The 27,790-nt window shown below is 37.9% G+C and overlaps 1 protein-coding gene across 1 annotated transcript in view; it reads left to right on the forward strand.

Annotated features, from left to right (window-relative positions):
• LOC138752852 (cation channel sperm-associated auxiliary subunit beta-like) overlaps window positions 1-27,790 on the forward strand; it is a 149,028-nt gene that overhangs the window by 58,376 nt on the left and 62,862 nt on the right. The window contains exons 17-22 of the mRNA XM_069915474.1: window positions 9,637-9,752; window positions 11,012-11,056; window positions 17,227-17,293; window positions 22,612-22,649; window positions 24,820-24,954; window positions 26,018-26,173. Coding sequence (XP_069771575.1) covers window positions 9,637-9,752; window positions 11,012-11,056; window positions 17,227-17,293; window positions 22,612-22,649; window positions 24,820-24,954; window positions 26,018-26,173 — 557 coding nt within the window. The remainder of the gene's footprint in view (window positions 1-9,636; window positions 9,753-11,011; window positions 11,057-17,226; window positions 17,294-22,611; window positions 22,650-24,819; window positions 24,955-26,017; window positions 26,174-27,790) is intronic.

Below are 27,790 nucleotides of genomic sequence, written 5' to 3' on the forward strand. Positions count from 1 at the left end.
AATAAAAAATTAAAATAAATAAAAATAAAATAGTAGGTAAAAAATACATAAATTTCAAATTGTAAATGTTCTCTGAAGTAACATGTAAACCTTTGGTGAAGATGGAGGTAAATATTCATCCTGCAGAGTGCCTTGGTCATGCTTTGCTCGCAGTAGCTGTTTGACTAAAGTTTGAATAAAGTTGTGTTTGAATAAAATGGCGTTGCCCAGGATGAAGAGCTGTTGACCATTTGGGTGACTTTTTAAAAATGTCTCCTTATCCCTACTTAGTAAAAGTCATCCTCGTCAGAGACTTTATCAGTAAACTTTGGGAGGGGGTGGTTAATTATCTATAATATTATTGTTCATCTTTTGGGTGATTCCGTAGAGGGAGATGAACCTGCAGATGCAGCAGTGGTTAATGTGACTGTAAATAAAGTAAAATGCTTTAACGTTTAAATATTTATCCCAGTGAAGTTTGTTCAGTGTAGGGGCAGTATAGTAATTTTGTTTTTTTTTTAATGTTTATTCGTAATACAAGTGTATTAGTTAGGCATTGTAAGAGTAAATCTCAAGCATCCAGAAAATATACTTATCTGGCATCTACCAATCCCCATGGGTGCCGGATACAAGGGGTTTTACTGTATCAGGATTTTGATAGACCTTTTGTTTCAGAGCCTTCAGATGTTTCATGTGTGAAATATTTGATATGTATAACCAGGGAATAGATGAGATAGATATGTTTAGGTTCAAAGCCATTGGCAAAAAAATTGCAAAAATTGTGATGTTTTAATATTGAGTACATTTGGTATCATTTGGTGTGCAGCCTGCCAAATGACAAAACTCAAGCAAATTAACTTAAGTTGCTAGATCTTATGAATGAAGAAGTTAACAGAATAGGCATAATGAATATGGAAAGGACATTTTTGCATGTTATCATTTTGGTGAGGACATGAACCTGAAAGCATAGGCAAGGTTCTATCAGTGGTGTGATTGTATTTAAGGCTGAGCTATATTTTGATAACATGATCCTCTTTGATGGGAAAAATAGTAGGTCTTGTGAATTGCAAAGGGTGCAGGTTCTATAGGTGGAAAAGACAAAATGACTTGATATGTCTGTCTCTGGTGGTAAATATAATTCCCATTTGTTTCAAGTCTATGTAAGTAAAATCCATGTGCTGGATCAGTGAATTACGAAGTCATTCAGAGCATGTCAAATTTTCTCTAATTTACTTGTACCAATGGAGTTATTAACAATAAATAGGAGCTTACTTTACAATTAAGGGCATAATTGTATGTGCCTTAACACTTCTGCAAGCTGGTAAATTGAAGGGAATATTTCCAACATTTTTCACCAAGGACAAATAATCCACTGCTTGATGCTGAGATGGAATTGTGCTATTATAAATCTTTACATTAAAATACTTTAGGAGTGGACAGGAAAAGAGAAAGATAGTTACACACAGACACCATTTTGAGAGATGATGTTTCTGTTAATTGTTCAATTGAAGCTGTTTAAACAACCATAAAACTCAGAAGTGATTCTCCATTGAAACTAAAGACAATGACGTTTACTCAGAGAAATGCCTGTGTACACCAGAAAGCAATCTGTTTGTTAGCTGGGCACACTGCTTGGAAGCATTTTCTTGTAAAGTTAGAACTTCAAACACTAAGAGAGAGACACCTGCATAATCTGTATAAACAAGCAGGAGACCATCTACCTTGATTCATGCTTTTGGAGAAATGAAACAGAAAGCAGAAGTGATGTCATGTCATGTGATTATGATGGCAGGAAGGCATCTTTAATATTGCACCAATTTCATCTGAAGTCAGAGATGCAGTAACCATCAATAAGAGAGGTACTGTTGTGCATTCTCCCTTTGACAGGGAAGAGACACAGAATCAATGTGGCTTTAGGAAAAGATGGCCACTTGATTGCTTCTTTTGGTCAAGTGAGAGCAGTGCCACTGTAATTATTTTTTAATGGTTACTTTATTTAACCCTTGCCTGGGTTTATGAAATCATTGTGTGAAGCACAAGTTCTAAAACCTCCATGGAAAAAAGTTTTGTATGAAGAAATATTTATTTGAAAGCAAATATACAAGAAATTTGTGAGTTTGAGAACTTTTGAACAGCAGTTTTAAAGACTGAGTTTTAACTCAAAAGATTTCTAAGACTGAACATTAAAATCATCTCTTCAGAATTATGCCTGAACTGTAATGGTTTGGGTTTTGCCACACACACACACACACACACACACACACACACACACACATTTGCGCATAAGTGGGGTTAAGTTTAGAGTAAATTAAAATTTGATATTATTAATAAAAATTATTGTTTTGAAGATACCATTGCTGCTGGTCTATGTCATAACAGATGTCTATGTAGGAAGAATTCTTGACTTTTTGGGACCGATAGACTTTAAATTGCCTGGGATGAGAGATCAGTCACTTAACATGACAAACACAGAGTAGAAAAAAAAATGGATTCTTTTTGGTCTATATTAAAAACAGAAGTTAAATTTAATGTGCAGAGATTTTCATGTGACAATGCATTTGTGAATATCTTTTCTTTGGCTTGGCTTCGCGGACGAAGATTTATGGAGGGGTAATGTTCACATCAGCTGCAGGCTCTTTTGTGGCTGACAAGTCCGATGCGGGACAGGCAGGCATGATTGCAGCGGCTGCAGGGGAAAATTGGTGGGTTGGGGTTGGGGGTTGGGTTTTTCCTCCTTTGTCTTTTGTCAGTGAGGTGGGCTCTGCGGTCTTCTTCAAAGGAGGTTGCTGCATCTACACTTAAATACTGTATTTAGAACATGATGTAAGGTTTTCTAAAAGAAAGCCATATAATATCTTTTGGGTTTATTGGCATCAGGGAGGTGTGCTCTGTGTTACATCTGTTTTAGTGTCGGAATTGAATTTGAAAAATAGATTTGTGTTCAGTGATATTTATGACTACCTTTTTTGTTTTGTTAAAATTCTTTGTAAAATTTGACATGTGTGAATTCATAGCAATTAATTTATTTGAATTGTTATTGGTGTCATAGGACTTTTTTTAGGGGAAGGTACTGTTATGTATATTGTGGGTTTTCCATGAAAAGCTTGCATTTCGCATGGCCAAAAAATTATCATGTGTTGTATCAATCACTGCTTGTAGTTGGGTAGCCTTTAAGTAAAAGGATGCTAATACATTTTTACCTGACATATTAAGGATGTGTACCCTTCTTTAGCAGAATTGTCTGATGATACAACAATAGGTAGGTTAACAAGTTTATGTGAACAGAAAGGGCCTGCAATGAAATATAGATCGGATAAATAAGTAAAAAAAAAAGTTGGTGTCTGGATAATATGGTAGAATTTGAGATTCTCCACTTCAGAAGGAAGAATAAGGAAGCAAATTATTGAAATGGATTGAGACTGCAACATGTTGCAATGCAACAGATCTGGGAGTCCAAGTAACTGAAACTGAAAAAGTTAGCGTCAGGTGAAGCAAGTAATTAAGAAGGCTAATGGAATGGAATCATTGCAAGGGGTATAGAGTACAAAGTAAAGAGGTTCTAATGCAGCTTCACACAGTTCTGATGAGATCAGGCCTGGATTACTGTGTATTGTTCTGGTTTCCCTCAGTAAATTCATCTTGAACTAGGGGCCTTAATTTCAGAATAAGAGGTTTCTTATTTCAAATGGAGATGGTGTAGCATTTCCTCAGGTAAAAGATTATAAAACTTTGGTTTTATGGAATTAACATTCCATATACACTCCACCCTCTGGAAATAGTTGGGATAGATCCCTTTTAAATCTTCCCTCCTCACCTTAAAACCATGTCTTATAGTTTTAGACTCCCTTACTCTGGGAAAATTCACCATATCTATACCCCGCCATGATTTTATATACTTTTACAAAATCACCACTCAGCCTCCTATTGTCCAGGGAAAAGAATGTCCAAACCTATCCAAGTTCTCCTTATAACTAAAAACCTTTAGTCCCAGTGTCATCATTTTAAAAATATTTTATTTTAAATTTTCTCCATATATGTAGTAGTCAAAATTTAATATAGTAATACAAATTGCAAAAAGAAAAAAAGCCAGAAACTACATACATAATGGTATATATCCCCCTAAACCTCCATCCAAAACCCCACACTCAAAATAATTAATTAAAAATATATAGATTATTCCTGTCATTTAATTGTTTTTTCCATTATATTTTTGTTAATAATTCCAGCCAACATACCTTCCATGCCATCTCTTTTGAATATATTGGATTTAGCAATTGTTTAATTCCCAGTCTTGCTTCTTTTTTTTTGAAAGCCATGCCTATGTCACCATGACAATAGAAACAATATACCGCTGCCACCCTGTCCCTTTTTCTATTATAGACGCAGTTGCCCAGATAGTCAATTGCATTAGGCTGGGTTTCAGGATTGCACAGAGGGATGCCATCTAATACACATTTAAACAGAGTTCTTTAATACAACTCAGAGGAGATTTTCGCAGGTCCAGAGGCACAGGAAACACAACATTACAAATTTATTCCTATAAGTAAGAAAGTTCATTTGTGCTGCTCAATAGTAGTTTTTGAAATTAGGAAACTATAAGTCTCCCAAATCATATTTCCATGTTAACTTTTCTATAGAAACTCTTGACATTTTACTTGTCCAGAAGAATTTCCTTACATATTTGTTCAATTCTTGAAATTCTTGAAATAGATATTGATTGAAAAAGATATTGTATTCTTGGAAATATGTTCATCTTAATGCAATTAACCCTTCCCACTTAAGTTATAGGTAAATTGATCCATTTAAAAAAAAATTTCTCAACTTTTTAAAGTAATGTTAAATTATTCAATTTATATAAATTCTTCAAGTTATTATCTGCAGGGATCCCTAAATATTTAATACCATCTTTTGGCCATTTCAACTGGGTATCCCTTCGCATTGACTGTAGTCTCTCCTTCTGTTAATGACATAATTTCACTTTTATCCCTATTTATTTTATAACCTGAAATTTTCCCATATTCTTCCAATTTAATATTTAGTTTTTGAAAAGAAGTCTCAGTTTCAGTCAAATATACTAAAATGTCATCTGATGTAAAGGTTAAAACCTTGTGTTTTTAATTGTTAGTTAATTTTGTGCCTGTCTCTTTAAGAGAACTATTATTTGTAGTGTTACCATAATGACTATGATGTAATATGCCATAACATCCGCCCAGGCTAACCGCTTGCTTATTCTACAAGATGTAAAGGAAGCGAGAGCATGAGAAGTTTTTCTTTAAGATTGTGTATGTCTTCACATACATTTTTATATCATTATACAGTAAATACTTTGTTATTCATCATTATGAAAGTCTTAATGCAAAGCTATGCAATATGTTTATCTGTTCTATCAACAAATAACATAAAATAACAACGACAGTTTGATTTGTTGGATTAAAGAGATCTAAATATGGGATATCACAGCTCATGCTTTGGAAGATGAAACTCTGAAATTAGGATATAGAATAAGGAAAATGTCATCAATATCTGCAAATAAAATGATCTTTATGCTCTTCTTGACTAATCCTAAATCCCTTAATTTCCAAATCAGTCCGACTTGCTTCTGCAAGTAGTTCTATAGCTAAAAATAAACAAATCCTTGTCTACTTGACCTCACCAACTGAAATAGTGCTTGTCCATTACTTATTACATTAGTTTTATGATTATTATATAATGCCATATTCCAGTTTACAAAGGTCAATCCAAATCCAAATTTATCCAACACCTTAAACAGAAAGTCCCATTCCAACCTGTCAAATACTTTATCTGCATCTAGAGCCATGGCAACACTCAAATCTCCTCCCAGTGACATCCTCTTCAATCTATTTTTTGCACCTTTCCAATTTAGACATCCTTCCTGTAGCAGAATGACCTGAACTGCACACAGTACACTGTGTAGCCTATCTAATAGCTTGTGCAGCTGTAACATGATTTCCAAACTCTTGTACTCGGTTCCCTAACCAATGAAGCTAAATGTGCCAAATACCTTCTTCACCACCCTGTCTACCTGTGTCACCACTTTCAGAAAACCATGCACCTGTATTCCAATCTCCACAATACCCTCCAAATCCCACAAGTTAATGTGTTTGTCCTGCCTTGGTTTAACTTACCAAAATGCAATACCTTAACTTGCCTGAATTAAATTCTATCTGCTCAACTACCCAGTTGATTAAGGTCCCAGTGAATTCTTAAATGACCTTCTTCACTGTCCACAATACCACAAATATTAGTGTTTAGTATCATCCACAAAGCTACTAATGATGCTGTTACGAGCTCAGGGGACCCCCAAACCCAGCAGCAATAGAAATTCACCAAGACATATTGTTACTTAAACAAAAGTTGCTTTTAATTTTCTTTAAACATAAATCTTTAACATTACTATTAACTTAACCCCCTTCTAATTCTAAATGCACATGTATGTAATGTGTATATGTTCAGGAAAGTTCTTTGCTTTAATAGTCCAGTCATTCACTTCTTACCTCCAAGTTCACCGATATCAGGCAATTCTTATTCTGTGCACAGAATTTAACATTTATGAATTTTCACCAGGCTCTAGTATCAGTAAATGGTAAATGGTTACTGCTCAGGAAGGCTCTTGTTGGTTTCAGAGAGAAATTTGTTGCTCGTTGGACACAAACTGATTTCCTCTGATCAGCCACTTCAATGTCTTTCTAAAGAAACTTTACCTCATCATGGATTTTCCAAATGATAACCTCTTCTTCCAGGTCACTACGGAATTCCTCTTGATTCTCTTATTTAAGAGAAACACTGTAGCCAGCCATTTCCTCTTGTAAGGACTACAAGTGTTTTGAATAGGCTGAACTCAGAACTTCAAAATGGGGTTTTCAACAAACCTGCCAACTTGCCATGTTTCAGCCTCAAAGCCACTATAGAACTGACCACTCTCTCTCTCTTTCTCAGAGAAGAACTCTTTCTCAGAGAAGAATCCTGTTCCTTCCTTCCTCTCTCTCTTTGCTTGTAAAAACCAGAATCCAAGGCTTCAAATCCAATCCTTGAAAGATCTTTTACAGCACTTGAGCTTAGACTTCTCCATTTGCATAGTCACTGGTGCCTGAATGTCCAGCTTCAGCAAAGCTCTTGTATTTTAAATGAGATGTGAAGTGTAAGTATCTGTTTGTGAAGTGACCTACACTAAACCCCTCACAATCTATCTCTTTTGAAAACATATTTATACATAATATAACCCATAACAATGCTATCTACAATTTCATCCAAATTGTTAAGATAAATGACCAACAACTGTGGAACAGTATTGATCCATTTGTCACAGGTTTCCAGTCTAATAAACCCCCCTTTTTCTCCATCCGCCAAGCCAATTTTGTATCCAATTGGCTAGCTCACCCTGGCTCATGCGATCTAAAGTAAAGGTTCCATTTCTGTCATGTAATACTACATTTAGAATGCAACATATATGAAATTCTTTTACTTTGTTTACCAGTAAGGAAGCCATTTTGTCAAAAGCCCCCCACAGAAATGAGACCCCAGTGATGAACAAACTCGTGACCCCTGGTTTACAAGAACTATCGGAGCCTTCCATGGCAAACTGCCACACCATTCAGTATCTTGTTAAAGATACAGCGTCTACCACCCTAATCTCATCAATCCTTTAGTCACCTTTTCAAAGAACTCAAATTTCTGAAACGCGATTTTCGAAGAACAAAGCCATTCTGCCTATCCCCAATCATTTTTTGCCTTTCCAAATACTCACAGATCCTGTTCATCAGAGTCCCCTCCCATAATTTACCCATGATGAAATATTTAAATACAAGTGAGTCGAGATGTGTGGGAGAGAGAGAGAGAGAGAGAGAGAAAGTAGTGTTGAAATCAAACTTTGATCAGTCATGAACTTTCTGAATCCAAAACAGTTTGAGGAGTCTACTAGCCTACCTTTTCTGATATTTCTAAATGAGTAAAAATGCAACAAATCCTACAGACACTATTTTGTCAATGACCTTGAGATGTTGCTGCTTGAAGAAAGATTTTAAAATTCAGCAAATTGCAAGGAAGGCAATTTAAAAGTGCACATTGAATTGGAATCACCTACTGATCTTTTTTGAAGTTGAATCTTGCACAGTAATTTACAATAATGGAAAGGAGATTCATGTCCAATGTTGTAATATTTTTTTTAGCCATTAAAGCTAAAATAATTCTACAGGAAAAAACACTGAATTTTCATTCTGATAAATAATATTGGTTCTCCTTTCGACTATTTATACTACATTCCAAATATATGTATACACAGATGCATGCAAACATATAAATCAGGAGCTAGAAATAGGCCATTAGACACTTGAGCTATGACTAATTTTATTGAATGCTCAATTCAGTGTCAAGCTCATGCTGTTTGGTTATGTATACATATACAATCTTTTTGGAAGAAAATTCAATCGTTTTTAGAATATCTGTATAAGATTAAAATAGTTTTAGATCCAACAGTATTTTTATTGGTTAGTTTAAAACCTCTGAAAGGCTTGGGATTAGATAAATTCCAGCTTGCTTTTGTATATTTATCCATAGTGAAAAAAATGTATTGTTAGTACGTGGAAAGATACAAATATGATTGATATTAATAGATGGCATAATGAGATGAAATATTGTTTAATAATGGAAAAAATTACGTATGTTTTGCATGATAATTATAATTTTTTAATTAATAAGTGGCTGTTATACTTGGAATATTTACATTTCAATTTATATTGATTAGATTTTAGTATGTATATTTAATTCTTTTTTTTAATGTTCTTTCATTTTTCTTTTTTTATGGCTCTCCTTAAGAGAGTTGGCTGAGGGGGGGGTTCTTTTCTTTTTTTCTATGTATATATATATATATATATATATATATATATTTATAAAAAAGTTCATGTTCATGTTTAATTGCTTTATATGTCATATATTATTTGTTTTTTGAACGAATAAATAAAGTTTAAAAAAAAAACTCATCTCAAGCAATCTTTCACTCCCTTGCTGATCAAGAATCTATTTAACTCTCTCTAAAGAACTCACACACACATGTAGATGAACACCTATTTTTTAAATCCTGCTTCTAATTAAAATGAGGACATCTGTTCTCACTCCTACCATCAGGAATGACTCACACCACCAAGTTCAGGAACAACTGCTACCCCTCCACCATCTGATTCCTCAACAATAAACTTAATCAGGGGGCTCATTTAAGGACTTTCTTGTGCACTTTATTGATTTTTAAATGCTCTCTGAGTTTATTTATATTTGTTATCGGTTTACAGTTCTTTATTTGTTTACACGTATACACAGTTTATAGTTTTTTTTTGCACTAACAGTAAGTGGTAATTCTGGCTCACCGACAGAAAAAAAGAATCTCAGGGTTGTATGTGATGTCATGTATGTACTTTGACGATGACATCAGAGAAGTGCCGCTTTAAAGTAGACAGTGGGTTGGGGCGGCCATCGCGTGAAAATGAGGGAAACGCCATTAAAAAAAAAATAAATAAAAACAATGAAAAAAAATGTATGTACTTTGACAATAAATCTGAAATCTGATAATCAATGGATTGCATAAAATTATTCACATTATATTTTTGTTCAGTTAATTAACTGATATACTATGTTTTTTGTCTTCAGTGTGTAATATTAAGTTGCTGGATATTGTCCTAACTAATCGGCATTTGGTCCTATTGACAAACTATGGCCTTTTCATAAGCCAAGACATGCTGTTCCAACCAGGAAAAGATTTACCGGTATGTATATTCATGCAATGGAATCTAAGTTCATAGAATATCTAGAATTATCCATTGGTAATATTCAGAAGAACACTGAGGACTAAGGCCAAGGGTTTCCCCAAGGCTTGCTCAAATGATTTTGCTTTATATGTAAGTTCAGTGAAAATATAGCGCAAATGAGTTTTGCAACTAGTTCCATTGACTTTTCTGCCAAGTTACCATTACCATTTTAATGCAAAATTAAATCAGTAATAAATTGCATATGTTCCAGGTGAAACATCATCAACCTAAAATGTCAGCTACTATATGAATTTCTGTTTACCAATGCTGCCTATCCTGAGTATTTCCAACATTTTCTTTTTTTTGCTCTGGGATGATTTCTGATATTTTTCCCTTCATCAAGTTAGGCTGTGTATTTATATACAGGTACACCCTGACAAACGTCTGTGTTTCATTCTGGATGACCAGTCGTATCTCGGATTGGACGTATGTCAGGGAATTTCCCTACCTGTGATACTGAAGAGTAAAACAATGGATTTTCTTCCATTCTCTATCTCCAAATCCTCTCATTCTCTCTGTTTCTGTGGTCCCCGAGCACCCTGCAGACTTGACTGGCCTCTAAAATCTGTCTGACCGTCAGAATATTGAGCAAGAGAATCAGAAAAAAAGGGACATAAGGAGTTAAAATGCACTGAAATATCTCAACATGGCAGCTACCGAAGCCAGCTCTCATGAGAGACTGGCCACCAACCAACATGGCGACAACCATAGATAGGCCTGATTTTTTCCCATAATTGCATAAGTTTTGTATTTTTTCTTTTTTAAGAAAAAATTCAGTCATATGTGAGGAGTACCTGTATGTATATCTTCACAGACATTTTGCCACAGTTCAAAGACTTGCATCTCTGCAATTTTATGCTTTTTTTTTTTGTTTTTAGCCTTTTAATGAAGGAACATTGACCTGAGATGGCTTCTTTGTTTCTCTTTCCACAGATGCTTCTTGACCCACTGAGTTTTTTCAGAATTTTCTGTTTTTATCTCCATTCACTCTTCATATGTCCTTTTTTCTTGATCTATCTGTACTTTTGTAGATCTTCTATTTTTGAAGAGTCAATCAACTGAGCTATTATTAAAATGGATACTCTGGCTATCAACAATTATTTTTATATATATTTTAATGCTATAAATTTCTGTTTCTGCACATAACAAAATTGCTTTTTACTTGTTTTTGCAATTTAGGCAAAATGTGATTTAAGTTTCTATACTATTTCTCCTAGCGTGGACGCCAACTTAATTATTTTAGAAGTCTAGCTATTTCTGAGGTAAGAGAATATATCTCACAGGATCTTCTAATTGAAAAATGAGTATCTTTGCCTTAATAGAGAGCAATTTATTCTTTTCCTGTGTTGTTTTGCGGTATGTTTGTGTCTTTTCTGCACTGAAATTACAGGACTTTGTGGTGATATGTGCTTTGGCTTGGCTTTGCGGACGAAGATTTATGGAGGGGTAATGTCCACGTCAGCTGCAGGCTCATTTGTGGCTGACAAGTCCAATGTGGGACAGGCAGACACGGTTGCAAGGGAAAATTGGTGGGTTGGGGTTGGGTGTTGGGTTTTTCCTCCTTTGTCTTTTGTCAATGAGGTGGGCCTACGGTCTTCTTCAAAGGAGGTTGCTGCCCGCTGAACTGTGAGGCGCCAAGATGCATGGCTTGAGGCGATATCAGCCCACTGGCGGTGGTCAATGTGGCAGGCACCAAGAGATTTCTTTAGGCAGTCCTTGTAGCTCTTCTTTGGTGCACCTCTGTCTCGGTGGCCAGTGGAGAGCTCGCCATATAACACGATCTTGGGAAGGTGATGGTCCTCCATCTGGAGACGTGACCCACCCAGCGCAGTTGGATCTTCAGCAGCGTGGATTCGATGCTGTCGGCCTCTGCCATCTCGAGTACTTCGATGTTGATGATGAAGTCGCTCCAATGAATGTTGAGGATGGAGCGGTGACAACGCTGGTGGAAGCGTTCTTGGAGCCGTAGGTGATGCCGGTAGAGGACCCATGATTCGGAGCCGAACAGGAGTGTGGGTATGACAACGGCTCTGCATACGCTAATCTTTGTGAGGTTTTTCATTTGGTTGTTTTTCCAGACTCTTTTGTGTAGTCTTCCAAAGGCGCTATTTGCCTTGGCGAGTCTGTTGTCTATCTCGTTGTCGATCCTTGCATCCGATGAAATGATGCAGCCGAGATAGGTAAACTGGTTGACCGTTTTGAGTACAGTGTGCCCGATGGAGATGTAATGACACCACTAGGTCACCAGGGGTCATCAACATAGAATGTCGTAGTTAAATGTAGACAGACTCCACTGTGAAAGTTTGCTTGGCTCACTTCCTTTGAACCTTTGCTTGTCGCCCGAGGCCCTGTTTTTGACCTAAAGCATCTGGACTGTGAGTCGTTTGTCTAATCTGACAAACAATGAGAGAAGTGAATGACCTGGCATAATTAATTGGCAGCAAATCGAGCATCAGCATGTTTCAGGATTTATTTTATGTTATTCATTTTTAGAATGTGGCTGATACTGGAATTTCTTATGCAGTATTTATCATTCATATCTTATTGCCCTTAAAATGGAGTATCAGCCACCATCATGAATTGTCATTCCGAATAAGGTACTCCCACAATTCTTCTGAGTAAGGAGATCCAAGATCTATTCAAAAGCAATTAAGGAACAACAATATATTCCAGAATGGTGTTCAATTTGGTGATAATGTGTTCATTGTGATCTTAAATTTAAGCTTTGCTCTTTTTGGTTATAGAGGTTGTGGATTGTAAGGTGCTGTCAAAATAGTTCATGCAAGTGACTGCAGTGCAATTTGTAGATGGAACAGGTGGTAGCTAAGGTGTACTGATGGGCAAAAAATGAATGCTTAATTCAGTGAAGAATAGAACACTACATCACAGCCCATGTATAACTATTTTTCCACCTCGTCCATCAACCTGCACCTGTTCCATAGCCCTCTATACCCCTCCCATTCATGTGCCTATCCAAATTTCCCTTAAATGTTGAAATAATTCTGCTGGCAGCTCATTCCACACTCACTCCACCTTCTGACTGAAGAAGTCCGTTTCTCCTCCCCCCCACCCCCCCCCCCCCCACCCCTCCAAGCTCCACTTAAACACCCTTAACCCATGACTTCTGGTTTTTGTCTCACCCAACCTCTATGGAAAAAGCCTGTTTGCATTTACCTTACCTGTATCACTAATAATTTATGCCTCTATCAAAATTCCTTTCATTCTCCAATGCTCCAGATCTTAACCTTTTCAACCTTTCCCTATAACTCAGCTCCTCAAGTTCTGGCAACATCATTATAAATGTTCTCTGCACTCTTTCAATTTTACTGATTTCCTGTAAGTAGGGGACCAAAATTGCACACAATACTCCAAATTTGGCCTCAACAATATTTCATATAAATTCAACATAACACCTGTACTTTGATGTATGAAGGCCAATGCACCAAAAACTCTCTTATGTCACTAATTACCTGTGATGCTACTTTCTAAGAATTATGTATCTATATTTCCACATTCCTCTACTACTGCAATCTGTAGTGCCCTACCATTTACTGTGTATGTCTTAGCTTGCTTAGTCCTCCCTTAGGCCAAGGCTTCACATTTGGCCATGTTAAATTCTATCTGCCATTTTGCAATGTATTTTCCCTGATGGTTCAGATAACCCTACAAGCTTTGAAAGTGTTCCTCGCTGTCCACTGCACCTCCAATCTTTGTGTCATCTGCAACTTGCTGATCCAATTTATCACATTATCATCAGATCATTTTTATAGACGACAAACAGCAACGGGCCCAGCACTGATTGCTGAGGCACACCACTTGGCACAGGCCTACAGTCAGAGAGTCAGTTATCAGCCTCCACTCTCTGGTTTCTCCTGCAAAGCCAATGTCTAATCGAATTTACCTCCTCATCCTGGATACAAAGTGACTGAATCTTCTTGACTAACCCCCCCGTCCCCCTCCCCCTCCACCATGCAGAATCTTGCCAAAAGCCATACTAAAGTCTCCATATGCTACATCTAATACCTTCAAAATTGTACTATCTCCAATTTAGAATCTCAATCTGAGGACCAATCTTATCCTTTTCTTATTCAACTTTTCTGTTAACCTCCTCAAAAACTCTGTAAGCATGGCTAGACACAGTGTACCACACACACAGCTATGTAATCAGTCTCTGTCTTTCCAAGCACTTGTATGTCTTTAGGATACCTCCAAATAACTTTCCCACCGCTGATGTCAGACTCACTAGCCTATAATCACCCAAATTATTCTTAAAGCCTTTCTTAAACAATGAAACAACATTACCTTTCCTCCAATCCTCCGGCACTTAAGGATGTTTCAAACACCTCTGCTAGGTCCCCTGCAATTTCTCTACTAGCCTCCAACAATGTCTGAGGGAAATATCTTGTCAGGCTCTGGGAATTTATCCACCTTTAATTTGCCTCAATCTGTACTGTCCACAACCTCTACTATTTCGCTTCACTTCTATAAATTCTGTGTATGTCTCCCAAGTAAATATAGATGCAAAAAAAATCCATTTAAGATCGCCCTCATCTCTTGGCTCAAGAGATCACTCTGGTCTTCAATAGGACCAGTTTTGTCCCATAGTATCCTTTTGCTCTCAGTATATTTGTAGAAGCCCTTGGCATTTTCCAGATTTCCTGAGCCACCTCATGTCTTCCTTTAACCTCCAGATTTTTTGCATTAATTTTATTCTTGAAATACCTTATTTATTCATTCATCTCTGTGACTGCTAGGCATCATTTTTTTCTTCTGAACCAGGGCCTCAATATCTCTTGCAATCCAAGGTTACCTATAGCTGTTAGTTTTACCTTTTAATTCTGACAGGAACATACAAACAAGGTACTCGTAAAATTCACTTTTAAAGGCCTCCCACTTACCAAGCAAACCTTTGACAAAAGGCTACTGGTCCCAATCCACACTTGGCAGATCCTTTCTAATACCTTCAAAATTGTACTATCTCCAATTTAGAATCTCAATCTGAGGACCAATTTTATCCTTTTCCATAATTATTTGGAGACTAATGGGATTATGATCACTAGATTAAAATGTTTGAATCTAGTGCCTCCGTAACACTTACCCCCCCCCTCCCCCCCCCCCCCCCCCCCCAATCTCATTCCTTAAAAAGGGATCCTGTATCGCAATCTCTCCAGTTAGGATCACTATATATATTGATTTGGGAAACTTTTCTGAACACATATGACAAACTTGATATGTTGTGACTTCCTAGATTGTTGTTGGTGGGTGCCTTGATAACGGTTATGCCACAGAATGTCAAAGACAGGTTGTTAGAATCTCTCTTGTTGGATTAGAAACAGCATTTTTACAGTATGGGAGTCTCAGTCAATATGTGGAAAGTTAAAATCACCTATTGTTACAACTTTATGTTTCTTGCAACTGTCTGTTATCTCTCTGCAAATTTGCTCCTCTAATTCTTGCTGACTACTGGGTTCGATTGGAGACATCCTGATCTTGGCACTCAGGTGGCAACATATAATCTGGGAATTTTGATCTCCTAGTTTTTCCCTAACTATTGAATCCCTCCTCTTATCCCTACTGAGCCAAAGGATCAGACCCTGTGTCAGAGACCTGACCACTTTGGCTTGCTCTGGTAGGATATCCTTCTCAACAGTATCCAAAACATTATGTGTTATAATTGAGTGGAATATTCTGCACTGACTGCTTACCAGTGGATTAATGCTAGTTCTTTTGTCCTGCATAATGTCAGAGCTGCATTTATCCAGACAAGAGACAAATATTCCATCATGCATCTAGTGTGTTATTGTTCATTGTGGAACAACTCCGGTTATCAGGAAGCATATCACTTTTTGATTAATTTCCAGGCTCTGATCTATTACTGTGGTTATAATGTTCAGATGGTTCGATATGTTGTGACTTCCTAGATTGTTGTCGGTGGGTGCCTTGTTGATGGTTATGCCACAGAATGTCAAAGGCAGGTTGTTAGAATCTGTCTTGTTGGATTACAAACATAAAATTCTGAAAACACTCTGCAGGTCAGACAGCATCATTCCAAATGGAAACCAATTTAACCTTTCAGGTCTAAGAGCTTTCAGCAGAATTGTGAGGAGAGATTAGGTAATCTTAGTTATGGAGGATTGACTCATCATTACTGAAAGCCCATGAAATCCTCCACAGCAAGATTACCTAATCTCTCCTCACAATTCTGCTGAAAGCTCTCAGATCTGAAAGGTTAAATCTGTTTCCATTGACTGGGACCATTTGCCCTGGAGCACAGGAGTGATCTTCATGGATGTTTATAGAATCATGAGGGACATAGATAAGGTGGATGGTCACAGTCATGGCCACGGTAGATGAATCTAAAATAAAGGGGCATAAGTATAAAATGTGAAGAAAAGATTTAAAGGGGACCTGAAAGGTAAATTTTTATACAAAGGGTGGTGGACATATAGAATGAGCTACCAGAGGAAGTGGTAATAGGAGTTGGTTGCAACACTTAAATTACATTTGGGCAAGTTTATGGATAAAAAGATTTAAAAGGTCTCGGCCAAATGCAAGCAAATGGGACTAGCTCAGGAAAGCACCTTGGTCAGCCTGGAAGAGTTGGACCCAAGGACCTGTTTCCATGCTGTATTACTCTATGATTCGATGACTCATTATTTATATTTAATTTATTCCATTCCATCCATTCTTTCTCCTGTTCCCTTTCCTTCTAAATATACAAATGCATTATTTTGTTTTATTTATGTCACAATTGTGTTGCTTTGTGTTGGGTTTTAACTCTATTGCCATAAGAGATGGAGAAGTGGAGGTGCAACTTTTTGTGACGGAAATAGCCTTGTATCTTGATTTGTCTTATTGCTAGTATAAAAGTAAAATAAATGCTGTTTCTAATCCAACAAGAGAGATGTCATGTCTGTCCATGGTCTCGTGCACTGCCAGATAGAAGTCACCCACAAATTGGAGGAACAACATTTTATGTTCTGTCTGAGCACCCTTGAACCGGATGGCATTAACATCATCTTCTTCGGTTTCTGTTCCCCCCCACCCTGTCCCCCCATGTCTCCCCCCCCCTCTCTCTCTCTCTCTCTCTCTTCTCTTTTCCCTCTGTCTCCTTTCACAGAGCCAAAAACAACCCCCTCTACCAATCAATTCTCACCTTTCATCTCTCCAATTAATCCAATTAACACCTTTTGTCTGTTGATCTGTACTCCTCCTCCTCCCATTCCTCCCTTTTCCCCAGCCTTTTAACACAGGCGCCTGTGTTATTTTACTCATGCCTTGAGGAAAGGCTCAAGCCCAAACTCCGATAATGTATGGATGCTGCGAGACAGGCTGAGTTCCTTCAGCAGTTTTGTGTTTTTACTACAATTACAGTGTCTGCAGACTTTGGTGTTTCACTCATAATAAATAAAATACCTTTCTTCTTTAACAGGATGTAATATATAAAGTACAATTGTGGCACCCCGAACAGTGCTTTGCCCAGAAAACAGATACTACAGGTAAGGAAAATTAAGGTTAAAAATTTTTATTGTTTTCCCTGAAAAAGTAGTGGAAATGATATGGAAAATCCTGAGCTGCCCACAGTTCTTGTGCAAATATGGACCTCCATATTTTCTGATCTAAATCGACTGGTGCTTTCTAGCTTTATTTGCACATTGGACTGAATTGCTATAACTCCCCAGCAGTTACACTGGGGAATCACCTTGCAGAAAACCAGAGCAAGTTAGACCATCATTAAAAGAGAAGAAAGACTGTGAGGGTGAAGCCCAAATGTTAGTTGAGATTATCCAAATAACCAGAGAACAATTTACAGTTTGGAAACAGCCTAAATCGGCCCTTCTAGTCCGCAGCGATTTACGTGAAAATCCACTAGTTCCACCTACCTACTCCCATGCCCATAACCCTCCAACCCCCTCACATCAATATACTCATCTTCTTGGCTTGGCTTCGCGGACGAAGATTTATGGAGGGGGTAAATGTCCACGTCAGCTGCAGGCTCGTTTGTGGCTGACAAGTCTGATGTGGGACAGGCAGACACGGTTGCAGCGGTTGCAGGGGAGAATTGGTTGGTTGGGGTTGGGTGTTGGGTTTTTCCTCCTTTGTCTTTTGTCAGTGAGGAGGGGTCTGCGGTCTTCTTCAAAGGAGGTTGCTGCCCGCCAAACTGTGAGGTGCCAAGATGCACGGTTTGAGGCGATATCAGCCCACTGGCGGTGGTCAATGTGGCAGGCACCAAGAGATTTCTTTAGGCAGTCCTTGTACCTCTTCTTTGCACCTCTGTCACGGTGGCCAGTGGAGAGCTCGCCATATAACACGATCTTGGGAAGGCGATGGTCCTCCATTCTGGAGACGTGACCCACCCAGCGCAGCTGGATCTTCAGCAGCGTGGATTCGATGCTGTCGGCCTCTGCCATCTCGAGTACTTCGATGTTGGTGATGAAGGCGCTCCAATGAATGTTGAGGATGGAGCGGAGACAACGCTGGTGGAAGCGTTCTAGGAGCCGTAGGTGATGCCGGTAGAGGACCCATGATTTGGAGCCGAACAGGGGTGTGGGTATGACAACGGCTCTGTATACGCTTATCTTTGTGAGGTTTTTCAGTTGGTTGTTTTTCCAGACTCTTTTATGTAGTCTTCCAAAGGCGTTATTTGCCTTGGCGAGTCTGTTGTCTATCTCGTTGTCGATCCTTGCATCTGATGAAATGGTGCAGCCGAGATAGGTAAACTGGTTGACCGTTTTGAGTTTTGTGTGCCCGTTGGAGATGTGGGGGTGCTGGTAGTCATGGTGGGGAGCTGGCTGATGGAGGACCTCCGTTTTCTTCAGGCTGACTTCCAGGCCAAACATTTTGGCAGTTTCCGCAAAACAGGACGTCAAGCGCTGAAGAGCTGGCTCTGAATGGGCAACTAAAGCAGCATCGTCTGCAAAGAGTAGTTCACAGACAAGTTTCTCTTGTGTTTTGGTGTGAGCTTGCAGGCACCTCAGATTGAAGAGACTGCCATCCGTGCGGTACCGGATGTAAACAGCGTCTTCATTGTTGAGGTCTTTCATGGCTTGGTTCAGCATCATGCTGAAGAAGATTGAAAAGAGGGTTGGTGCGAGAACACCGCCTTGCTTCACACCATTGTTATTGGAGAAGGGTTCAGAGAGCTCATTGCTGTATCTGACCTGACCTTGTTGGTTTTCGTGCAGTTGGATAACCATGTTGAGGAATTTTGGGGGGCATCCGATGCACTCTAGTATTTGCCAAAGCCCTTTCCTGCTCATGGTGTCGAAGGCTTTGGTGAGGTAAACAATGGTGATGTAGAGTCCTTTGTTTTGTTCTCTGCACTTTTCTTGGAGCTGTCTGAGGGCAAAGACCATGTCAGTAGTTCCTCTGTTTGCACGAAAGCCGCACTGTGATTCTGGGAGAATATTCTCGGCGACACTAGGTATTATTCTATTTAGGAGAATCCTAGCGAATATTTTGCCTGCAATGGAGAGCAGCGTGATTCCCCTGTAGTTTGAGCAGTCTGATTTCTCGCCCGCATTCACATCAGATGGCAGCCAATTCCACACTCCCACCACTCTCTGAGTGAAGAACTTTCCCCTCATGTTCACCCTAAATCTTTCTCCTTTCAGCTTAAAACGATTATCTCTTGTATCTAAATGGAAAATGCCTACTCGTGTCCACTCTGTCTGTATCTCTCATAATCTTGTAAACCTCTATCAAATCACAAACTGTTTTGGCAATTTGCACTGTTATGTCTATAAACTTAACCTATCAGTATAGCTTTGTACTATTTATTCTCAACCATAATATTTCCACTTATTCATCCTTCATATACCTGAGGTAGAGGCCAGGAAAAGTCCAGAGGCAAAAATGTCTGCTGGACTAGATGGAATGCACCCTTGGGCTTTGAAGGAGGTAGCTGTAGAGATTGTGGAAGCATTGGTAATGATCTTTCAGGAATCATTGGATTCGGGCCTGGTTCTGGTGGACTGCAGGATTGTGAATGTCTCTCCACTGTTTAAAAAGGGAGCGAGGCATCAAAAAAGGAAATTATAGACCTATTAGCCTGACATCATGTTGGAAGCTGATGGAGTCCATTGTCACGGATATGGAATACCTAGAGGTGCATGAAAAGACGGGCTTAAAATCAGCACCATTTTCCTAAAAGGAAAATCATGCCTGACAAATCTATTGCAAATTTTTTTTTTAAGAGATCACAAGTTGGATAGACAGGGGAGATACTGTGGATGTTGTGTATTTGTACTTTTAAAAGGCCTTCGACAAGGTGCCACACATGAGGCTGCTAAAGAAGATGAAAGTCAATGGAATTACAGCAAGGAAAAAGAGAGTGGGAATAAAGGGATCCCATTGTGGTTGGCTACTAGTTACCAGTGGTGTTTGCAGGGGTCGGTGTTGGGGCCCACTTCTTTTTGCCTATTCCTTGAAGAAATGCCAGCAATTTATCTTTATCTCCTATGGATGCTGCAAAACTGACTGAGCATTTCAGTTTGTTTTTACTACATTCACAGTGTCTGCAGAATCTTGTGTTTCACCCACTACTTTTTAATGTTGTATATAAATGATTTGGATTATGAAATAGATGGCTTTGTAGCTAAATTTGTAGATGAAAGCAAAATAGGTGATAGAGCAGGTGGTGTTGAGGATATGGAAAAGTTGCAGAGAGTCTTGAATAGATTAGGAGAACGGGCAAAGAGGTGGCAGATGAAACATAATGTTGCAAAATGTACGGCCATACAGTTTGATAGAAGAAATAGACAGGAAGACTATTATTTAATTGGGGAGAAAATTCAAAATTGGGAGGTGCAAAGGGACTTGGGAGTCCTTGTGCAGGATCCTTAAGTTTAACCTTCAGGTTGAGTCGATGGTGAAGAAGGTGAATGAAATGTTGGCATTCATTTCTAGAGGAATAGCACATAAGAGCAGGGATGTAAAGTTGAGACTATAAGGCACTGGTGAGAACTGGTGTACATTTTTGGACACCTTATTTGAGAAAAGACATGCTGGCATTGCAGAGGATTCAGAGAAGATGTACTAGAATGATAGATGTACTAGAAGATGTACTAGAATGATACCAGGAATTAAAGGAATAGCATATGAGAAACATTTGTCAGCACTTGGAGTGTATTCGTTGGAATACAGAAGGATGAAGAGGGATCTCATGGAGTCCTTTCAAATGCTGAAAGGACTGAACAGAATAGATGTGGCAAGATTGTTTCCCAAGATAGGAGGTCTAGGACAAGAGGGCACAACTTCAAGAAAAAAATGGCATCAATTTAAAACAGAGATGTAGAAAAAATTCTGTAGTCAGAGAGTTATGTATATGTGGAACTTATTGCCACAAGTGGCTGTGGAAGTGAGGCCATACGGTGTATTTAAGGCAGAGATTGACAGATATTTGATTAGTCAGGGGATCAAAGTTTAAGGGGAAAGGGCTGGGGAGTGGAGCTGAGTGGGCGGATGGATCAGCTCATGATAGAATGGCAGAGCAGACTCAATGGGGTATTGGGCCTACTCTCTTGTGATCTTTGCTGGCATTTTTAAAAACCACCTGGAAAAATGTTACTTCTGGGTCAAACAGACTGTTGTTTAGCAGCGTAGCAGTTGCTACATTAAACATGACATTCTGAGCCTTCTGTGTGAGATGTGCTATTAGACAGAATCAGACACACACAAGGTAAAGACTGTACAACAGGCTTTAATCCACAAAGACTTCCTCAAATCCAGACTGTCTGTAACTGCAGTAACCCTGAGTGAGCTTTGGGAGGCCGGTGCAGGCTTATATCCCGGAGGGAGATCCCGGTGGGGCTTGATCCCTTCAGGCCAACTGATTGACAGCCCGGCCAAGTGTTGTCCTCTCCACTTACCTTCCTGCAGGTACAGAAGTTTCCCCCTGCAGTAGGCCGGTGGTGTATCACCACAGTGTGACACAGGATTTCCTGTAATTTTAAGGATATGGCATCTGTGGCATTGTGTTTCATAGGCTGTGCCTCTGACTTAGCACTACTGGCCCATTCTTTGGCAGGTGGTTACCTCTGTACATGTACTGAGAATAACCACAACAGCAGTGTGAGTATAAGACAGCTTTAATAAACTAATATGTACACTAAAAGGTCTCGTCTCTCTGCAAGACGAACCTGGAAGGCTAGACTGTAGCTCTGGACTGCTTTATAGACAAGGTCACCAGGATGACCCCTGGTGACCTAGTGGTGTAATAACATATCACCACAGTACAGCCACAGATCCGTGAGAAGGCAGCTACTTACTGTAGGTGTAGTTGCCAGTATCTTCATTCTTTAGTTATGCAATCTAAGGCAATTTGAGCAATACTCAATACCCAAGATAGGGCAGTCCTTCAATCTGTGAAAGATGCACAAAAGGTTACATAAAGTAAATTCTGAATAAAAGTTGCATTAAGAAACTTTCAGATGAGAAAGTAAGTATGAATGCTTACTGCGTATGGATTTGTTCATTTGAACTGACTCCGCTTTTTCCTTGGTTATGTACTTGATTTTACTGGAGAATTTCAGGAAGTTGGAGCATTGTGCTGACCCAAAACTGGATTGGTTAATTGGAATTTCATGAGAATTGAAAACATTGCCAATCACCAGTCTTGTCACCTGTCATTCTCCCAGCTTCTTGCAGTAAGTTGTGACCTTGGAAAACTGGTGTGCTTCAATCAAATGTGGAACACACTGTGCTGGAATCAGTTTCCTGCCACAATGTTCATGCCAATGGTTTCAAGTTCAGCACAATGTCTCCTAACCTTTCTTTCTATATGTTTTTAAATGCCTTTATTTGTTTTTCTTGGTAGAATATTTGAGCATTACAGAGAATACTCTACAGAATGATGTAAGTAGAGTTTCTTCTTATTTAAAATACTGGTTTTCGAAGTTAGACCCTAAAGCATAGGAGTAGAGGTAGACTATTCAGCCCTTTGAATCTGCCCTGCAGTTAGTTAATGATGGAGAGTTATTATGGACTCACTAGATTAAAAATAATTATTAAATTTCATACATGGATTAATGTCCAAATACAGAAAAGTCCATTATTTTATAAACAATAATAATAATCATGGCATTTTTGTCCCTCCCACACCCTCCCCGCAAAATTCTGAAAAGAGACGTTTGAGGAAATGGATAGTGGTGAGGCTGGGTGGGTGCTGGGTGGTTCAAAATTCAAGGAGGTTGGAGGAGGGGAGAATTTCAAATTTCAGATTAAATCAAGCTATATCTTTATTTCCTCTGTACTCCTAAATATCTATGCATTGTGGTTTCCCATCATTGAGAATTGGCTTTTTTATTTCTCTTTTCCCTATAAATATCAAAAGCAAAAGGAAAAATGAGTATGAACTTGCCTCAAAGTTGTTCTCCATAAATCATTATAATTTTGTAAAATAAATGACTCTACTCGTGTTGATGTATTTTCTTATTTAATTTTTGGTGCCATTCATGGGAGAGTTTCACCTGAGTCATTTATGTTTTGCAGATGTAAGAAACAAAAAGAGACATTTAACAGTATACTGTATATTGGTACATATGATTAATTTTATTGTTTGTTTTACTTCTTTGTGAACTGTTAATAACAATGTTTTATCCTCTGAAACCATAGAATTTTGTAAGTAGCTGAAATTAGCATTTTTGAATTAATCAGTCAAGTTCTTGAGTCGGAAAGGGATCAAGACTTCATGGTCTAGAAGTTGCATGATTCTATTTTCACCTTTTTAAAGCTAAAATCTAAAACTGGACAACATGGAGTATATTCAACACATTGATTTAGGACAAAATGTTGTAGTTATTTGCATGTGTGAATAAGGGGTCTAACAGTGGTTTGAGATTTTTCCAAGAATGGTTTGCCCTGATGCAGCTGATGCTATCAAGGTCTACGTTCCAATGAACTTCCCCCAGAGATCACCTGCAATAACAAAAAGGAAAGTAAGCAGGGGGACTATATTTTACACTGTTTCTGATTGGTGATGCTGGTGAATGCAGAGCTTCCTTTTCCATTCTCTAATAATTCCAATATTTCATCTAATCCCTAACTCCATGTTACAGTAAAACATCTAGTATCTAGAATTCAAAAAAACATCAGCGTCAAGCAACTAGAAAAAAATGAGGAAAATAAATTTTAAAAATTAAAATAAATAAGAATAAAATGATAGGTAAAATATGTAAGTTTAACATTGTAAAATTAAATGTTCTCTGAAGTAACACATAAATCTTTGGTGAAGATGGAAGCAAATATTCAGCCAGCAGAGGGCTTTGGTCGTGCTTTGCCAATAGCACCTGTTTGAATAAAGTTGTATGAAACAGCGATGGTGTCGCCCAGGATGAAGAGCTGGTTAATACAGCTCATTGTTAGCGTGACTCTCTTAGTGTCTCCTTATCCCTGCTTAGTAAGAGTCACCCAGTCAGAGACTTTATCTGTAAACTTGAAGGGGGGGTGGGTGTATTAATTACTTATAATGTTATTGTTCATTTTTCAGGTAGCTCTAAAAGAGGACGAACCTGCAGATGCAGCAATGGTTAAATGTTTTCAAAGAATGTGACTGAAAATAAAGTTTAAGGTTTATATATTTATGCAAGTTAAGTTTTTACAGTGTAAGTGTAGTCTAGTATTTTTGTTTTTTAATCTGTTTATTCTTAATGTCGATGCATTAGTTAGTAAGTCTCAAGCAACCAGAAAATACACTTATCCGGCATCTTCCAATCATAATAGGTGCTGGAGACCAAGAGTTTTACTATATTTCAGTCCACTTGTTCTCTAGAGCCAACAGTCTGAAGGCCAGAATCTGTTTTTTCTGTGCTCATTGATGGTGACCTATTGAGTCACATTAAGAAGGCCAATATCTGACACCTGATGAAGATGGGTGTATCTAAAATTGTAAGCTCCACACTATGGATAGATTTGGCATAAATAAAGTGGAACCTTCCAGTGATCATGCAATAAAAAACAAAATTCACCAATATTTGTCCATTTATTTTATATGAATTCTTGAGATTTTACCTCTTTTTTCTTTCAGGTCAAATCTTGTCGTTATAGTACATCTCCTTTCAAAAGATGGAACTTTTGCTTTCCTCCCAAAAATGATATTTTGGGAATTATTGCTACCACTTGGGATAATCAACGAAACACAATCATTGTGTTGTCAATGCAGGTATAACTGCCGATGGTTACCATGGATTTGATTTTTTTAATACTTTATTTAAAATAAAACCACTTAGCAAACATATCACAATATTTCAAACTTAATCCAAATACATGTGGTGTGTTATAAAAAATAAAAAAGAGAATCAAAGAAAGAAAAACCTTCTATTAATCCTCCCATCCATTCCCCCAATCCCCCACCAACTAAAAAAAAAAGAAAACCACACAGGAGCACTTCACTTTCCGATACTTTTAAACATATAGAAACCTATAAGAGAAAGGGAATGTTCGAGATTCATTTAAATTTTAATACCAACAATTTGCAAATATGGGCTTCATATTTTACAAAATGTATGATATTTATCTCTTAAATTATAAGTTATTTTCTCAAGTGGAACACAACTCTAAGTTTCTGCATCCCAACTATCCATTCCCAAATCAGTAACCAACTTCCAAGTTATAGCAGTACATTTTCTAGCTATTGCCAAGGCAATTTGAACAAATCTTACTTGATATATCTTCAGCTTTAATTTAGGTTTAATCCCTCTAATACCTCCCAGTAAAAATAACTTTGGATCCTGTGGGAATCTTACTCCAGTTAATTGTTCTAATAAATTAATCAAGCCAAAAATAGTTTAACCGTGGAATATTGTGGAATACTGTGGAACTGTGGAAAGTACCATCTTCTTATCCACATCTAAAACATAAATCTATATAAATATAAATCATATTATGCATTGTTTGTGGTGCTAAATATAACTGATGAATAAAATTATTTTGAATTAACTGATATCTCACACTTATTGTACTTTTCACACACTCTCTACATATCTGAATCCACCTACGTACCATGGTATTGTTTGAATCACAATTCTGAGTGTCCAGATTGAATTTGTAGGTTATGGTACATCCACAGTTTTTTGATGCTCATTTACTGAGCACTGGAAGTCACTTGTTTTGCTATAGAAATCATAATTGCTCAGCTCCATTAATTTCATTTTTTAAGTAAAAGTAGATATTTAAGAAATTCAATTTTGCAATAATTGAAAACAAATTGTATTTTTTCTTCCCAGACCCGTACTTTAATTTCTGTGTGGAAATTGGATAAAAACTTAAACATCATGGACATGAAAGCATTTCAGGAATTTTATTTCCCAGACTTATCCTTCACTCCAACTGGAATATTTTTGTACCCAACCATGTATTATTTATATGTGTATGGATCACAGGTGAAGACCATCTTTTTATGACTATCTGAGGTTGTGAATGTTGTTTGCATTCAAAGGTTACATTAGATAAGAGTTGATTTTTTTTTTGTAGATATTTCTGCTAAAATCTTTTGGGCTTAGTTTATAGCAGCAGAGAAATGGGAGATTTTGGAATCAAACGAGAAAAATGCTCACTTCAAACCAATTGCAGAAGTCTCAGACACAAATATAATGTAGATGATCAAATGCAAAGTCTGCAAAACAAAACCAAAAACTTACAGGGGGAATGAATTAATCAGTTAATAAAAACTATCTAGCAAAAAGAAATCCTGGACAAATATGGCATAGATAATAACTCACAGGAGGATGAAAATAATACTGCTGTAACAAGCCCAGAGGTCCCCAAAACCCAGCAGCAATAGATATTCACCAAGACAAATGGTTACTTAAACAAAAGTTGCTTTTAATTATATTTAAACGTGAAAACAGGTTCAAACTTTAACTTATTACTATTAACTTAACTAACCTAACTTAACCTCCTTCTAATTCTAACCGCACATGTATGTAATGTGTGTGCAAGTTCGGAAAAGTTCTTTGATTCACAGTCCAATCTCACTTCTCATTCCTTCAAGTTTACTGGTTGCAGGAAATTCTTATACTGTGCACAGAATTCAACATTTATAAAGTTCACCAGGCTTTGGTGCTTGAAAGGTAAACGGTTACTGCTCAAGAGGTTCTTGTTGGTTTTCAGAGAGAGATTTGTTGTTCGCTGGACACCCACAACTGATTGCTTGTCAGCACCCACTTCATTATCTTCCTGAAGAAACTTTCCCCCTCAGGGCCTTTCTTTCAGGTCACCACAGAGTTACTTTTTTTTTTCTTACTTAAAGTAAAATATTAGGCAGCCAGTTCTCTCCTCTTGCATGAACCGCAAGGGCTTTGACCAGGCTGAAGTAAGCACTCGCAACCCATCTTCCAAATGGGGTTTTTCACAGGCTTGCCAGCTTGTCCTGTTCCAGTCCCAGCTGCTGCTGCTGAACTGAATTCTCTCTTCCTCCCTCTTTCTCTCTTGCTCTATCTATCTATCTATCTATATAATCAGAGAAAGCCTGTTTTACTCTCTCTGCTTGCAAAACCTCATGACCCTCTTAGAACAGCAAGTTCCACTCCAGACAGCCTGTGGCTCCAACAAGTTCTTTCATCTGTTGCCTTTTGGTAAACAACAATCCATTAGTGAAGTCTCTTGGGCACTTTCCAAAGCTGTTGCAAAGGCTCTTGGTGCTGGCCTGTCGAGCATGAGGAGAGCTCCAGTATTTTAAATAAGATGTGTTTGTATGTGTTTGTATGTCACCTACACAAAAAAACCTGCCCCACTTTATCTCCCAAAAACATATGTATAATCTGTCACACTCCCATCAATTGTTCCCTCACTTTTTTCTGCAGAATAGAAGTAGATAACTAGCTCTTGCAGTTGTCTTTTTACCATTGGGAAATAGTTCCAAGATAATACTGATAATTTGTTTGAATCTTGAACCCAATGAACAGTATTTCCCCACACAACTCTCTGACCTAATCCCATTTCCTCACTCACTTACATATTGGTTGTTCAAAAGTAATCAATGGGAACAATTATTATGC

This window comes from Narcine bancroftii, chromosome 2 (assembly GCF_036971445.1).
Source record: "Narcine bancroftii isolate sNarBan1 chromosome 2, sNarBan1.hap1, whole genome shotgun sequence".
In the NCBI taxonomy this organism is placed as follows: domain Eukaryota; kingdom Metazoa; phylum Chordata; class Chondrichthyes; order Torpediniformes; family Narcinidae; genus Narcine; species Narcine bancroftii.